The following is a 16,127-nucleotide window of genomic DNA, read 5'->3' as shown; positions in this document are numbered from 1 at the left end:
TTTCCACCCACTGTAGCAACATAATATCCTGGGCTGCTCAGCACTCTTGCTATTTTGCACTGAAAAACTATGCTTTCTTATGCTCCTGCACACTTATAATATTGGCAACACTTATTTTGTGTTACGGAGACTTCTTTGCCTTCCCCTCTCCTCTAGCACATATCTAGGACTGTATTATGTCAGATCTTTATACAAGGATGTATGCTTATTGTATTCTGTACCGACTGTATTACTGCACTTTTGAAATGCTTTAAAAAGTCGCCCTGGACAAGGGCATCTGCTAAGAAATGTAATAAAAATAATAATAATAATAATTATTATTATTATTTTATTATTTATTATTGTTGTTGTGGACTCTGGGTCAGCTGTTTCCAAAAAATAACTCATTTATTGATTGTCGCTTGCAAAACTGGCAAAAAGAGTCAGGAGATCTCAAAACAAAACGCAGTTCAGAAAAGAACCAACAAACAAGAAAAAACAATAGGTTGCAAATGCAACCCCAATTAACCGAGAAAGAGAAACCGCCCAGACGTGGGTTATCACACAGAAATCTAGCTCTGGCAAAAGAGGAAGATTGGGGATGCGTCTCACTATTTGTAGCAGACAGAAGAGGGGGTCTGCTGTGGTGTGACACACTCCCCCGGTCTGGTAGGCAGCTTTGATACACATACGTTCACAGAGTTCCCATGGGTAACTGCATAGCTCCTCCCCCTCTGGGCAGTTTCTCAACTCAATGGATAACTCCTATAGCAGGATAACTAATGCTACAGAGCTACCTACACTCGGGTTTGCGGTTGTTTATACATTCAACATAGATGCACTTTGTCAAGTGACCTCCACCTTAGCAGACCACAAACTAACTCTTCCACCGCCTGGTTATATATCGCAGGGCATGGCTACATGACACCTCCTCTGGAACAAACCAATGAACCACAAGGAAATGTATAAAAACCAAAAATAAAATACAATTTCTAAATCCACTGAATCAACACCATCAATACACAATAAATACATTTAGTGACCTTATCAATAGATACAAAAAAACTATTTGTTAAATTGCCAAGACAAATAATGTAGTTATTTATTCCAGATTTAAGATGAGACTTTCTTTCTTTCCTTGCTGGAAATCAGATGCCCTCAATTACTAACAGTATGGTAATGGAAAACCCAATATTGCCCCTCACCAAGATGGCCTCTGTAACCTTCCAGCATAACCAAACAAATATGGCAGCTCCCACACCCTCATTCAACCCAAACCAAAGGTCAAAGTTAAAATGATATGTTGTTTACATTTCCCATATGTATTTTGTCTTGGCTTATCCTCCCTCATAACAGGTAAACACAAACTTTATTTAAACCTTTTACATTTCTAATAATCTTGGAACCTCAGACAAAGGTCCTTGTTGTTAATTCTATTGGTTCAGTTCAATTCCTAACAATAATAATAATAATAATAATAATGCTGAAGGTGCAGTTGAAGCACTGCCTATGAGATTAAGGATTTGAGGAGCTGCACGATTTAAAACAGGACAATAGGGCTGTGTAGACTCTACAGCATCAGTTTCAAGGACACATTAGGGGGGGAAAGGGAACAGCTGCAAGATATTAGACTCTTTCCAACCAGCAGTCTTCACTGTCTACCTCACTCCCTCTTTCTCCATCCCTGCCTCTCCTCAGCCATGCATGTCAGTCAGAATGGTGCCCACTAGCCTTGAAAAGAGTGCCCCCTTAGCCTTCTGGGATTGATCTCTCTGACCAGCTGTCATCTCCTTCCGACACATTTCTGACTGTGTGAGCAGCATCTGCCTGCCCTGTCTCTATGCCACAAACTCTATTATTTATTGAACATGTGATCACAATTACAGAGTAGTTTTCTATGTTGTCAGTCATATAGTAAGACAGTGGACAGTAATATGATTATTCTTAAAAACATTTTTTTGTTGTTCATTTTTCTATTATAGGGTAATTATGATTTTTCATTGATGTATTAATATATCTATTGCAAAGTGACCATATCTGCACTTCAATATCAAGCTGATGCTTTGTCTTTTTTTTTTTTTTTATATAGACCTAAATGAGGAATCCAGAAGATCATTTTGCTGTGTTTGCCAACAGAATGGTGAAAATATCTGTATGCATTTATAAATACAGTGCATCCGGAAAGTATTCACAGCACTTCACTTTTTCCACATTTTGTTATGTTGCAGCCTTATTCCAAAATTGATTAAATTCATTATTTTCCTCAAAATTCTACAAACAAACAATACCCCATAATGACAACATGAAAGAAGTTTGTTTGAAATCTTTGCAAATTTATTAAAAATAAAAAAAGCACATGTACATAAGTATTCACAGCCTTTGCCATGACACTCAAAATTGAGCTCAGGTGTGGTGCCTGGTTTCCTCCAGATATGAGTTCTATCTTTGTTTCATCAAACCAGAGAATTTTGTTTCCTTCAGGTGCCTTTTGGCAAACTCTAGGCGGGCTGTCATGTACCTTTTACTGAGGAGTGGCTTCCGTCTGGCCACTCTACCATACATGCCTGATTGGTGGAGTGCTGCAGAGATGGTTGTTCTTCTGGAAGGTTCTCCTGTCTCCACAGAGACACGCTGGAGCTCTGTCAGAGTGACCATCGGGTTCTTGGTCACCTCCCTGACTAAGGCCCTTCTCCCCAGTACGCTCTGTTTGGCTGGGCGGCCAGCTCTATGAAGAGTCCTGGTGGTTCCAAATTTCTTCCATTCACAGATGATGGAGGCCACTGTGCTCATTGGGACCTTCAATGCTGCAGAAACTATTCTGTACCCTTCCCCAGATCTGTGCCTCGATACAATCCTGTCTCGGCGGTCTACAGACAATTCCTTGGACTTCATGGCTTGGTTTGTGCTCTGACATGCACTGTTAACTGTGGGACCTTATATAGACAGGTGTGTGCCTTTCCAAATCATGTCCAATCAACTGAATTTACCACAGGTGGACTCCAATCAAGTTGTAGAAACATCTCAAGGATGATCAGTGGAAACAGGATGCACCTGAGCTCAACTTTGAGTGTCATGGCAAAGGCTGTGAATACTTATGTACAGTGCTTTTTTTGTTTTTTATTTTTAATAAATTTGCAAAGATTTCAAACAATCTTCTTTCACGTTGTTTATTTTGAGGAAAATAATTAATTTAATCCATTTTGGAATAAGGCTGCAACATAACAAAATGTGAAAAAAGTGAAGCGCTGTGAATACTATCCGGATGCACTGTAAATAAATGTTAGAAAAGCTAAGGTTTATCTGTGCAAAGATTTAAAAAAATTATTGTATATTGTATCTGGACATCCACAAATCTAGATCTAAATAATGTCATGCAGATTTTAATAAGTACCCACAGGCAACAAATCACTTGGTCTCTGATGCCACAAAACAACACATACAAAGTATGATACACAAGCTAAAGCTTCCAGATAAATTACTGTTGTGTTTGTATCTGCTCCACTTTGTGCTTTGTGGTGTCTCACATTGTCATTTTTACATGGCTGGGCTTTTGGGTTTTCAATGAATCCTTAATTCTAGGGCCAACCCTGTTCCTGGAAAACCACAATCCCGGTTATATAAGCCTCTCTAAACACTGAATAACTTACACATACAGTAATTTGTCTGATTCAGATAAGTCATTTAATTTAATTTGAGTAGTTAACCAATTGGATAAAACAAAAACCAGAAGAAACAATGATTGGTCAACCCTGGACTATGAGCTCTAGTAGATATAAATCCTTAGACGTCAAAAGCTTTGCTTTTGTTTTCGCCCTAGAGCAATTTGTTTCTATCCATTTTATGATAGGAAGTGCAAAGGTTTACAGAAGCAAAACTAACAAAAGGAAATGTAGGAAAATAGCAAGAGAGTTGCTGAGAGTTGCTGAGCTGCAGATTAATCATGAATTGCAATCAGCATCTAGCAGTTTGCTGCTTTTATGAGCTACAGTAACAACCTGTGACAATGAAGGAAAGAAGCATGTATAGTTATATTAGATCTATAGATCTGTCTGTGGAAATATACAAATAAAGGCAAATTTTCAGACTTCACAAGACTTAAACGGTTATGCCATTGTCCTGTATCCACATTTGTACCAAAATAATCCTAGAAAAACAGCAACTGGATGGTAAATGTGTCACATAAGAATGGATGAACTCTATTGTATCTCATCTGTTAAATTACAACACATGACTTGATAGAATTATGCAACTAATGAGAAGATTTAGGTAGGCAGGTGGCGAGCATGAAAAACAGTGTGGCCCTGCTTGCTTTAAAGAAGGTGCACCGAAGAAAAAGGTAAGGACTGATATGCATGTTAAGATGAGTGTACCTTGTGGGTTGGTCCAGGATCCTGGAGGTATGGGCTGAGGGGACTGAATCTGAGGGGGCATGCCCTGGGGTGGGGCACAGAACTGGGGGGGCTCTCGGGGCGGGTAGCCTCTGTAGGCCAGGGGGTCCATTTCCAGCGCTCGCAGGCTCTGTTCCCTTAGCCGCTCCTCTCGACGTCGCTTCAGCCTACGTTGGACGAAACTGCAGAAGCAGCAGAGCATGACGATGAGAGCCCACACCAGCCAGAACCCAGCAAAGCAGGTCAGGAAAGTGTAGGTGCCCTGGGACATCACCATACTGGCCTGGCGACTTCTCTGCTGCAACACCCAACCCGCATCCAGACCTCCCGAACACAAAACTTCCCTCTGCTAAGAATCCCCAGGCCAGTTGATTGGTAGGGTCTTTCCAAGAAATGCTGCTTCTGCGTTGCGTTTTGTTTCTTTTATATCATCAAGATTAAAGGGTCATATACAAAATACTCACTTTAAAACTAAATGTGATATACTAAGTAAGTTCTATGAAGTCCACAAATTAATATCAGTTTCTTGCCCTGTTTTACATCTCTTCTTCTCAGGTGTTCTGCACTTTGGAGAAGGGCTCTCAGACACATTCCTCTTGCTTACTGTGGTGCGAGCTCATATGCCCACAGAACCCTTGTCACTGAAAGGCACCAAGCTCACAGACCCAAGGAAGTGGAGGTGAGAGGAAAAGTGCCTCCTACAGCACAGCTGCAACCCCAACAACAATGGAAAGATCTTTATCTCAGACCGCTGCTTTCACCAGGTCAAATGATGTTGGCTTCCAGTCAAGGTGAGTTTCTGTAAAACGTACACTTTTTAAGATCTTGGCTGAATGTTGCGTGGGTCTGTGTAAAGTGAACTCCAAATTGAGCTGGAAAATAAATAAAAATAAAATTATAATGCAAATCATACAAACATACGAACTTAGTGCATCTCTTCCAATCCTGGTTCGGGAGGAGGGGAGGGGCCTCTGACTAATTGTTTACATTCCAACAAAACTCTTAATTGCTTAGAACTATTGAGCTCTTAATTAAATACTTTTTGTAATATGCCTTTTAAATGTGTCCACTTAAGGCGTGTTTTTGACAAGACATGTAGCAATAGCTCTGCTCAGCCTGACCTCAACTCACTAAATGAACTGTTGTGCTCATAAACCTGTCTGAAACAACACTTAGCAAGTTATTAGCTCATGATGAACAGGCAAAGGTGGTAATTATATTGTATCAGAAACTCTCATTGTTCATTCTTTATATGCTCAATTGGTAATTGAAACTGCTCACCTTGGGTTTGTATTATAGCGTAAAGGTAAATTTCACACCATGGAAAAATAAATAGGCTACTCCCACAGTAAATTGCAGACACTGCTATACAGTAACAGAGCCGCTTCTGGCCTTGTTGTATGATGATGAATCTGACATTTCAAAAAATACAAAAATAGAATATTAGCTGTTTATACTATTCACAGTGAAAAGTCATTGCCGCTTTAAACTGGTTATATTTTTATTATGATTATTATGATTATTATTATTATTATTATTATTCACTGCAGTTTTGCTATTTAACACTATTCAAAAACTCTTCAGATGCCTTGCTGAATTATATTTAACTGCGACTTAATTCTTTGCGTCACCCGATTTACATTTTCATTCCCCGTGGGCCACATTTCTCTGTACATCCAAACCAGAGCAATGATTTATAACAGTTTTTCTCTGACAGATCTCTGTTAGCATTTGACAGGAAACAACACACCCAAACTCCCACATCAGAATACAAATTCTTGCCATTTCAAGTACATTTTTAATTCTCTCTTACAGCCTAAGTAGCACGATTCCTAAAATCACAGTTTCAGGTCTCAGTCGAAGTTGTTATAGGGTATAATACATACCACTCTTACAAATTGATTCTATCACATAAGCAACTCCCCAATTAATAACCGATGTTAAAACCCAGCATGTATGCTCCTTCAGTTTTTCAGGATGTGTTGTTTCATAACTTCTTGGATAGCGGAAACACTACAAAAGAACCGGATTTGGACAAAAACACACAACAAAAAAACAACCTAGGTACACATTTATTTGTTTATATGTTAACAGAATTTGTTGATATGTTACACTACATTTTTTATTGTGTGGGGTTGTTTTGTTGGGTTACCTTTTTTTATTAGTTTCGAAAAAACTTGATACTGTACAAAATACTGTATCAATGGGAAAAGCATGAGGAGGTAGCAGAAACACATGGACTGCAGATGTGTTTGGAAACAGAGTATGTGAGGAAGGAGGGAGGAGTGAGATGGATCTATGCATTGGGACACTGGAGACAGAGCTCTGCCAGTGGTCCACCCCCATTACCCCTTCTGCGCAGCCCACCGTGCCAGGCAGCCCCTCAATCCAGAGAAATACATGTAGCATCATTACTGATATTAATGTGGAGGAAAGTGGGAAAACATAATATCTACAAGCAATAACTTTGATCATTATGGTCATAAGATTTTTTTAATATATTATATATATGTTTTTTTTAACTGGGTGAGGAAAGCATTTATTTAAAATGACCCCTTTATTACAAAAGGCAAAACAAATTACTTTGTGCAGATTGTACTGTACTGGAATAAGAAAGTTACTATTTTCCTTGTGGACATTTAACATACATTATTGTGCATTAGCCAATTCATACAAACTAGCGTAGGTTAGTAGCATGATCAAGTGATGTAGCCTAAATGTTGGAATACACTGCGATCAAAGTGACACATCAGATTGCAGATTTTTATTTTTATTTTCTCTAATGTAGGATTGATTACTTGCACAAACAATATCCACTGAGCATTAATCTCCTCTGTTGTTGGAAAGTAGAAAAGAATAGTGCCGTCTTCACAGTTCTTGACATCAGCCATTATTTGGGAAGTTTAAAATGTTTAAGTTTTAAAAGTTCAAAACTGCATATGATTGAATAAATCTGGAAAAGTGGAATGTTTCTTACAAAGACACATAAAACCATGAATTAAGAAATTGTACTGCTTACGCTTTAAGATTCTGACTAAATTTATGATAACAAACAATAATCCTTACTATATTAAAAATGGGCAGTAACATACATCCTATTATTGTTTTGCCTTGGTTTAAAAGAAGAAAAAAAAGCTGATTGTCGAAGACCTAGTACTGGCCTGCTCATTTTAATATGGGAGGGATCTGTTCCAAAAATAAGTAAAATGTATTTTCACTGAAACCATATTTGCTTGTGGACTTTGTCTTTTACTAAAAAACAGTGTGGACAGGATTTTTCTATTTCTTCAGGGATCTGTTACTATACACATACATTAAACATACATGTTATACTCTATAAGACTGTACAGATACTACTTAGCGGTTGCAATATTTTGCAACCTTATTTTGCATTACACTCCCCTGGAATTTGTTTGCAACCCTTCTTGCTGATGAACTTTGCTCAGGAATTCAACACAGATGCATTTGATTTTCCAGCTCTATAAATTCCAACTCTTTTATTTTGTCATTGTGTTTAACTGCACAGATAAAGGCACAGACCAATCAATATTTTGGCCCACCTTTCAGCTGGCTTTTTTTGTTGGACAGAGGATTTTTTCCCTTCCTCCTGCCTAATCCAAACCTGCAGTCATGGGCTGTGTTTTCAATTTTTGATTGATGGCTAGGTTGTTATTTTCCTTTGATCTGGCCTAACAGTGAATGATCTGCTGTAAAGAAAAAAATATATTGGACTGAAGGAAATGTATGTAGGCCTAGTGCCAAATGATAGCCTTTCATGACTCAGGTTAGCCAATTTGTATAGCATTGCATAATAGAACCTTTTACTGCCCCACTGTGGAAGTCAAGTCACATGCTTTCAGTTTTTAAGTATACTTCAGTGCTGAAGCCCAGCAATTACATTCAACGGAATAGCTAAAGACAGCCACCACAGTCTTTGTAAGCAGCCATAACCATCAGGTTTAGATAGTTTAAAGATCAGTTTAGAAAAACAAGAAAACATGATCTTTCATTTTAAAAGTTCAACGCCACGCTGTCATGACGAAGATAGTCATGTATGCACTGTAGTGGCACATAGAGGAATACAATGCAGCATTTTTTTTTAAAACTGCTGTTTGATATTTGGGTTTATTATAACTGGGTTTCCTAGAAGAAAGTGCTAAATGCTTGAATAATCAAAGGCAAGTTATTTTACAGCATTGTTCAACCTATCTTTGGACAAATTCATAGCAGGTAAAGCTGGCCTTGTTTCCAAAAGTGTGAAAAAAAAAAAAAAAAAATATATATATATATATATATATATATTAAAAAAGTATTGGGGTTTTCATGGTGGTTATTACAGAAAAGACATATTCAGTGTGGACAAGAAATAAGTCTGCATCAAAGTACAATGTGAAGCAGCACATTAAATAGCCTACGTAAAATTCTGTAGAATTCTCTTGAGTCACTAAAATGTGCATTTCCTCAGTATATGTCTTTATTTAGCTGAACTTAATTAAAAGAAAAAATAAAGCATCTCCTTTTATAAATTAATTTGATTATGCTTGTAAGAATCCCTTTCCACTTTCCTATCTTCTTGTCTTCAGATTTTCATACCTCCAGAAATCTTGTAAATATTTAGTCACAACAGGTAATTCAACTTTTTCAAGTGCTTCATGTAAAACAATGGGGAGGTAGGCTACAAATTGTCTTTGGCACATGACAAATGCATTTCCATTAAGATCAAATCATTTGGATATCCTTTTAATGAGAAAAATAAACACCAGCATGTTAACCAAAACACTTGGAAAGGATGATACACCCACCACACCAAGATCCACCCCGAATACTTTTATATACTTCCACACTGACATCTTTTGTGAGTTTCTCTGTGATTGAGATGCTGTGGCGGCTTTGCCACTTTCGAAGGCCACTGGAGTACATGCTCATCTGTGTGACCTTCAAAATTAAATATCGCTGACAAGGAATGAAAGAATTTTACGGAAACTACAGAATTAACCTCATAGGCCATTAATACCCATTAGTAACCTGGAACCTTCTAATGTAGAAAAGTATAAGCTAATAGGCATTTCTGTACTGCCCGAGTTGCTCATCCAGATTCTTCTAATTCCCATTCAACAGCAACTGTTTCTTCTGCAGAATTCCATGTAGGCATTCAGACTATGCTATCTACAGTTCTATCCCCTGAGGGTAGCTGTAATATACAACACAATCACATTCCCAAAGGGTTATCATTGTAGTTTTCAGTCAAGGGTTCATACCACAGTCCCGACATTACCACCTAGAGGATAAATGCTTTTCTTGCTTTGACAGGAAGAAAGGACTGGCTGACATTCCTTTCATGATCTCTCAAAGCATACAATAGCATAATTAATTTGACATGTCTGCAATGCTTCTTACTTTTTCATAGTTTTTCAATGTCCTTATGTAATAAAAATAATTACACCATAATTAATAATGTATTACTATTATTATTCACATATACTCATGCCCTTTATCCTGCCTGTATTGCACATTTAGTGCTCTACTTTGATAACATTGTTCATTAGGTTGTTGAGTTCAAAAGTGTAACTTAGCCCAGGCTATTGGCAGGAAAAGATCACTCAGGCAAAGCATGTTTCCTGGTAAAGCTACCCAATGTAATGTATATCCAAGCTCTGCCATATTAAACTGCACAATTTCCCCCATAGTGCTCCCCACCCCTATCAGCATTTTTGCATGAGCATCTTTCAGATGTGTACATGACGCAATAAGCCCAGCTACTCAGCAGGCATGCTGCCTTTTGTGCTTGGCCTTATGTCTCAATTGTATTATCTCTGTGTCGCAGCTATTGATTTTAATATAGCCAGGGTCAGTGATGGCATTTTTTATTGGTGCCCAGATCTAATCCTTCCTTATTCAGCAAGAAAACAACAAACATTTCACAGCACCGATCTTTTCTCATATATTTGATGATGAGCTATGTTAGGGATACTGATGCTTAGCTGTCTCATGGACAGTGTTGGAATTTCCTCAAGACCCATCTAAACACTGTCTGACTCATTGCATTCATGAAAAGTCCATCTGAGGTCAAATCCTAAGCAGTCCAGGAAAGCAAGAGGCACATTCTCAAACTCATTCAGTCTAAAAGCAAAGGCTTATTAGTAAACTTGATAAAGTAAGCACATATCAAACTGATAATAACTTGTCCCGATATAGGTGAATGTTCAGTGAAGGCCAAAGTTCGAGGGCTAAGATGCTTCTAATTTCCATTCCAAACCGACCGACGAGGTAGTACACTTGAGCAGACATTGAAATTATTCAACATTGTGATCTCCAGGCTTCATCCTGGGGGCTCCTCTTCTATAATAACCTTTTATTATATATTTTGTAGACATTTGTGTACATAAATACATATAGAAGACATAGCCTACATCTTGAAAACTCTAGACCAGAAGGATCAATATAATAACAAATGTCATTTTCTTGGCCAACATGCCTGGTGTTATCATAGGAGTCAAAATAGCGGTCCCTGCCATATATATCCAAATATTAATATTCAATTGAAATCAGCACTGCAATTTAAAATCACAGAAGGAAGCCTATCAATGATTCAGTCATAGTGTGTGATTTCAATTGTGGGTCTGTCTATATTTAGTAGAGCTTACATCAAGTACATGACAGAAGACAGAACAGCAAAGCTTCCAAAATAAACCTTTTCCCTAATGAAAAAGTAAACCAGTAAACTAAACACAGGCACACGTCAGATGTTGTTGCAATGTTCAAGAGCTAAAAAAAACAGTCCAGTTAATTGCATACACCAGGGGTGCCCGATATCCCAACTTGGAGGGCTGAACCCTTAGAGACTGTAAGACCACCTGCTAACGATATGGATAATGTAGTTCATGATTACAGAACTTACACTCTGTACTAACCTGAGGCAACATTGGTGAGCACGAACAGTATATATATATATATATATATATATATATATATATATATATATATATATATATATATATATAGTGACTATCGAAACAACAATCTGGTGATCCTGGAAGAGTTAAAAGAAGCTACGCACCTTATCTTAACCCGCTTCTCCGTCCAGCGCTTCGGAAACACCGTCTGGTTGTGGCGGCGGCGGCGGCGGCGTCTGCAGGAACTCCAGCCTGACTCCCGCCTGGGCAGGGACTCGGCACCGCGCCAGTCTACTTATAACTCGGTGGACGGTGACGCGCTGTGGACCAAGGGGTTTGAATGAAGCCTAAAACCAATGCCACGATTCTAAGCAGATACCTACATAGGCAAGATATCACCTGGTGTCCACGGTATCACATTCAGCATTATTACAGCCATACTTGGTGAGGTGCAGCGAGCCTTAATTTCAGCGGTAGTGCTCTGAGCTACGCTACGCCGTTAACACTGCACAGTTACTCATGGCGAGTAAACTATCGTCTTCGGGTAGTACATGATATTGTGTCCATTAAAATTACTGAACATGCAAAGCAGGTGTGGGTGTTTTCTCCTGTCGTGTCAACCTGTATGTAAATGTATGATTCGGTCTGGCGGCTGGCGGACCTCGAAGCATCATTGGCATTCCTCTTTCACACCGGGGTTTATAACACTTCAATGGGTATATCCAATAGATATGTATTGCCATCCAAAACGTTATCTGCATCCATGGACTCGCCTGCCTCTCCCGGCTGCAGCGTTTGTTTGGTTGGGAAAACCCGTAGCCCCTTCAGAAGCTACTAGTGCCAACGGCAGGTCCAAGTCAATTGGCTTTAATTGGAAGCGCCCTTGTGATACACCCAGCTGCAGTTGTGTCAGGTCCCCGGGTCCGGCTGCAGCTCCTGCCGCTTCTCTAGTCAGTCAGAAAGACAACAGAGGCGCCGTCTCCTCAATACATTTGACAGAAACACAGCCGCTTATAATTATTTATTTTGCATTGCCCCCAGCACGCATGTTACACGGTGTCGCTGTTGGAAACTCAGTCGGATTACCTCTCCGTGAATAAAACGTTTCCCTCCCCCAGGTCTTGTGTAATAACACACAACCCACCCCCTCTCTGCCTCCTGTCGACCTCGGCACCGAGAGCAGCTCTGTGTGTTGTCGTGTCTGCGCTATAGACAGCGGACTTATCATCAATTCTCTCTCCAATGTCTGGCTCCTCCTTTTTAACCATGTACTACACCTCACGGCATTGCAATCTGTTACCGAGATATAGGCTACGTTTGTTTTTTTCCTCTTCCACTGAGCACTGTATAACAGCACCAATTTTAAAGCTGCTACTCACACACCCATACCGTTTTCATATAGGCTCCCCCTGGCATACTGGCATTTCGACCTGTTGATTAAAAGCAGTTAGTTTAAAATTCGACTTGTCTTATTATCTTTTTATTATTATTATTATTCAACGTGCTTTTGCTGAAAAACATACATTTAAGCCATTTGAAAGTGAGTGTGAAAATGAAAGTGCCCAGGTTAGAGATAGTCATATCCTTGCAATGGGTTACCCCTTCCCCTACTTGTGGTTGACATTACATTTGAAACTTTTGTGAAAACAACTCAATCTGGAAGACAATACTTAGGTTTGGCTATTCAGAATCATTTCAGGTTTTGGTTATTGAATTCAGTCCAGAAAGCAACTAAAGAAAGTTAAACCACACAACTTCTACAAACTCAGCAAAGTAAAACACAAATGAAAGATCAAATGGAAGCTAAACAGCAAGTGTAAGGACCGGAAATAGGAGCTGCTTCTTTATTTAGCTTGTGGGGTTAGAAGAAAGTATGAATCCTATCTTGGAAACTACCTCACTGAGACCCTTCAAGAAGCAGATCAGATCAATAATGTACTAGAAACTGAACAAACAATATGGACGAAATGGCCTTCTGTTTTTTTATATCTTATACTTTCATCACCAGACAACTGTAGGCCGAAAAAGTCCTGCAGGGATTTAAAAACACAAGAAGGAATGTAAAATATGTAAGTTGACTGGCAGAAATGTATCTTAAATGTATACTACACATACATTGTCCCACATTTATTTGACTGTATGATGTACTAAAGGTGAGGGTTTCAGTAAATATTAATAATTTAGGCCTATTCATTTCAGGATCTAAATATTTGATGGCTTGCCTAGTCTCAGCTATTTGAAATATGTTTTCTTCCTTAGAAGATTGATGCAATGAAACCACCCTCATGTTTTGAGCTTTTTCTGAAATCTAACTTAAACTTGAGTTCATAGATATCACATTGGCTCTTGGGTTCTCATATGAAATACTTTCACCACTATGCCTGTGGGCACTACATGTTCTTCAGGAATACCTTTTCTTATTGTTTATCTGGAGTTGCACCAGTCCCCATATGGTAAGGAGATTACTGGACTATCTTTCTAACTTAGAATTTCCACACATAAGGAGAGGAAAAATCTCCAAGGAGAAACTCAACTGACAAAAATCACATGCAGTTATGTAAAAAAGGTATATACAACTGATAATTGGATAAGGGCGTCTGCCAAGAAATAATAATAATAAAAAAATAATAATAATAAAAAATATATATATTAATAATAATAATAAACATAATACATTTTAGGGAGGATTTCATCCACTTTCAAGGCTCCCAAAATCAGTCACTGGATGGCCCCAGTATCTTCTCACTTTTGTTCTAACCATGCTTGGAGTTTCTTTATTAGTCAGATTATCTGGTGAAGTGGTAAAACTTTTCTGCAAGCTGCAATTCATATTTTAGGTAGTCAAACTTGAAGACAGTCTTTTAAGCTGTCAACTCTGTACTAATGTCTTAAACAGTTTATGCCACAATGCAGACATCTCTCTTTCTCTCTCTCTCTCTCTCTCTCTCTCTCTCTCTTTGCTGCTTTTGTTGGTAATGGTGTTTTTCTTTCAGCACGTTACTTTATCCCTTGATCTCCTTTGAGCATGAATCTTTGTAATGAATGTACTCAGATTAACCTCTGCAGAACAGCAGCAAACTAGCAAGGTGTTTGTTGTCTTTTTTGTACACTTCCGTCTTTGTGGGAGGAGAAATCTTGACGTTCATGGGTCGTGATCCTGGTGTCACTTATTGTAATTAGGAGGTATGACTAAAACAGCTTAGGTCCGTCCACAGTATAAACATGACACGTAGTGTTGATAAGAATCATGCTGGCAGTCAGACCAAAGACATGTAGGTACGACCTTGCAGTGTAAACGCAGTGTAAAATACCTTATAACAACATTGTATAATCGATCAGTTACAGAGATTTATAAATTAATAGAATGCCCTAGTTGGAATAATAAAGCATATAAAAACAGAAGATAGCAGTGGCTCTCCAGGAACTGAATTTGAGCCTTCAGGAATCTTCAGGAATCGCACACACACATGCACAAACACACGCGCACACACACCACATCAAATGATGAAAAATTTTGAGACAACAAACAGATATGTTCACAATGTGTCCTTTAACAAGGACCAGGCCTAACCCTTGAATGAAATGACTGCTGCAGTCATTTTATTAGAAGACTGGAAGATAAGTACTCCATTCCTCCAACAATATCATTTCTAGGACAGTGAGAGAAGTTAGTCTTTGTGTTCATTTTAGAAGGACCCAGAGCTGTTCTTGTAGGTATCTAAACAGGGCCATGAAATGATTTGAACATGTCTTGAACCAATCTCAGATTTGTGGCAATGAAGGCTGGTATCACAACATTTCAATGCAGGAATTCCAAAATATCACAGTCCATACTGACAGTCACGGCACCCTTCAAAACAACACTCAACTTCTGCTACAATCCATTAGCAGGGAAGAAATAAAACACTTGAAAGCCCAGTGATTGCCTTATACACAGTGAAAATTAAATTCTACTGCTTGCAAAGAAACCAAGGCCTGATATTACATTCTAGGCTAATAGGGTGCTACACCACACATAGGATTTTGGTCATGGTCATGTAGTAATTTACAACCAAAGTTCCAAATTGTGGCCTTTAGAATGTTATACAGTTCTGCTAATACTCTTTCGTAATCCCTTCTTGTATTCCACCCCTTGGGTGGGTGTGTGTGAGTCGTACATTTTTATATGTATATTGCTGTTCAACTGTTGGCACAATCTAGGAAAAGTCTTGAGTCATTTTTCTTGTCTCTTTCTCTCTCAGAGCTTCAATATATGAGCACTGATTAGTCACTACCCTTTCCAGACCCCCCCAGAGACTAACACTGGCCTTCTTGTTTATTCCCAGCTTTTCTGTCATAAAGATGCGCTTGTTCGGCACAGTCATTGAAACAGACCTCTGACATTTAACATTGTCAGATGTACACTTCCTTCTGTGTTATGTGTTCGCTGCTCCTTTATTTCCTTTTGATGTGATTCTTTTAAAAGAGAAAAAGAAATATCCAACTGCCATCAACGTCATTAGTCATTATTTGATTTGTTACTGATCTTTGTTGGACTTGACCCAGTTTAACTGTTACACCTTAGAAAAAAAATGATTTGCTGAATACTTCAATGATGTACAGTCAGTGTATTTTTGGCCTATTGGTTTCTCTTCCAACTACATTCAAATCAAAAACAATCTATAATAATAATCTCTAAACCGAATCAATCACAGGTGTCCAAGAAGATAATCAGCATCAGTAAGAAACAGAAAACACTCTTGTGTAACTATGTACTCAACAATATGTGACATAATTGAAGCAGCGAAAATATTAAAATGGCTATGGGGTGGACACATTTAAAGAAGAAGAGATATGGACAAGGGAAGCTATTGAATGGATCCCAAGA

General features: G+C 38.6%; 1 protein-coding gene across 1 annotated transcript in view; it reads right to left on the bottom strand.

Annotated features, from left to right (window-relative positions):
• Positions 1 to 12,443, bottom strand: part of prr7 (proline rich 7 (synaptic)) — a 30,249-nt gene extending 17,806 nt beyond the window's left edge. Inside the window, exons 1-2 of the mRNA XM_066716425.1 lie at positions 11,425 to 12,443; positions 4,350 to 5,239 (exon numbers count right to left, since the gene is read on the bottom strand). Of these exons, the coding sequence (XP_066572522.1) occupies positions 4,350 to 4,644 (295 nt within the window). The 5' untranslated portion in view covers positions 4,645 to 5,239; positions 11,425 to 12,443. The remainder of the gene's footprint in view (positions 1 to 4,349; positions 5,240 to 11,424) is intronic.
• Positions 12,444 to 16,127: the final 3,684 nt, after the last annotated feature.

The sequence above is a fragment of the Amia ocellicauda genome, chromosome 11 (assembly GCF_036373705.1).
Source record: "Amia ocellicauda isolate fAmiCal2 chromosome 11, fAmiCal2.hap1, whole genome shotgun sequence".
Lineage (NCBI taxonomy): Eukaryota > Metazoa > Chordata > Actinopteri > Amiiformes > Amiidae > Amia > Amia ocellicauda.
The sequence above is the reverse complement of the archived record's forward strand: the minus strand, read 5'-3'. Positions and strand labels throughout refer to the sequence as shown.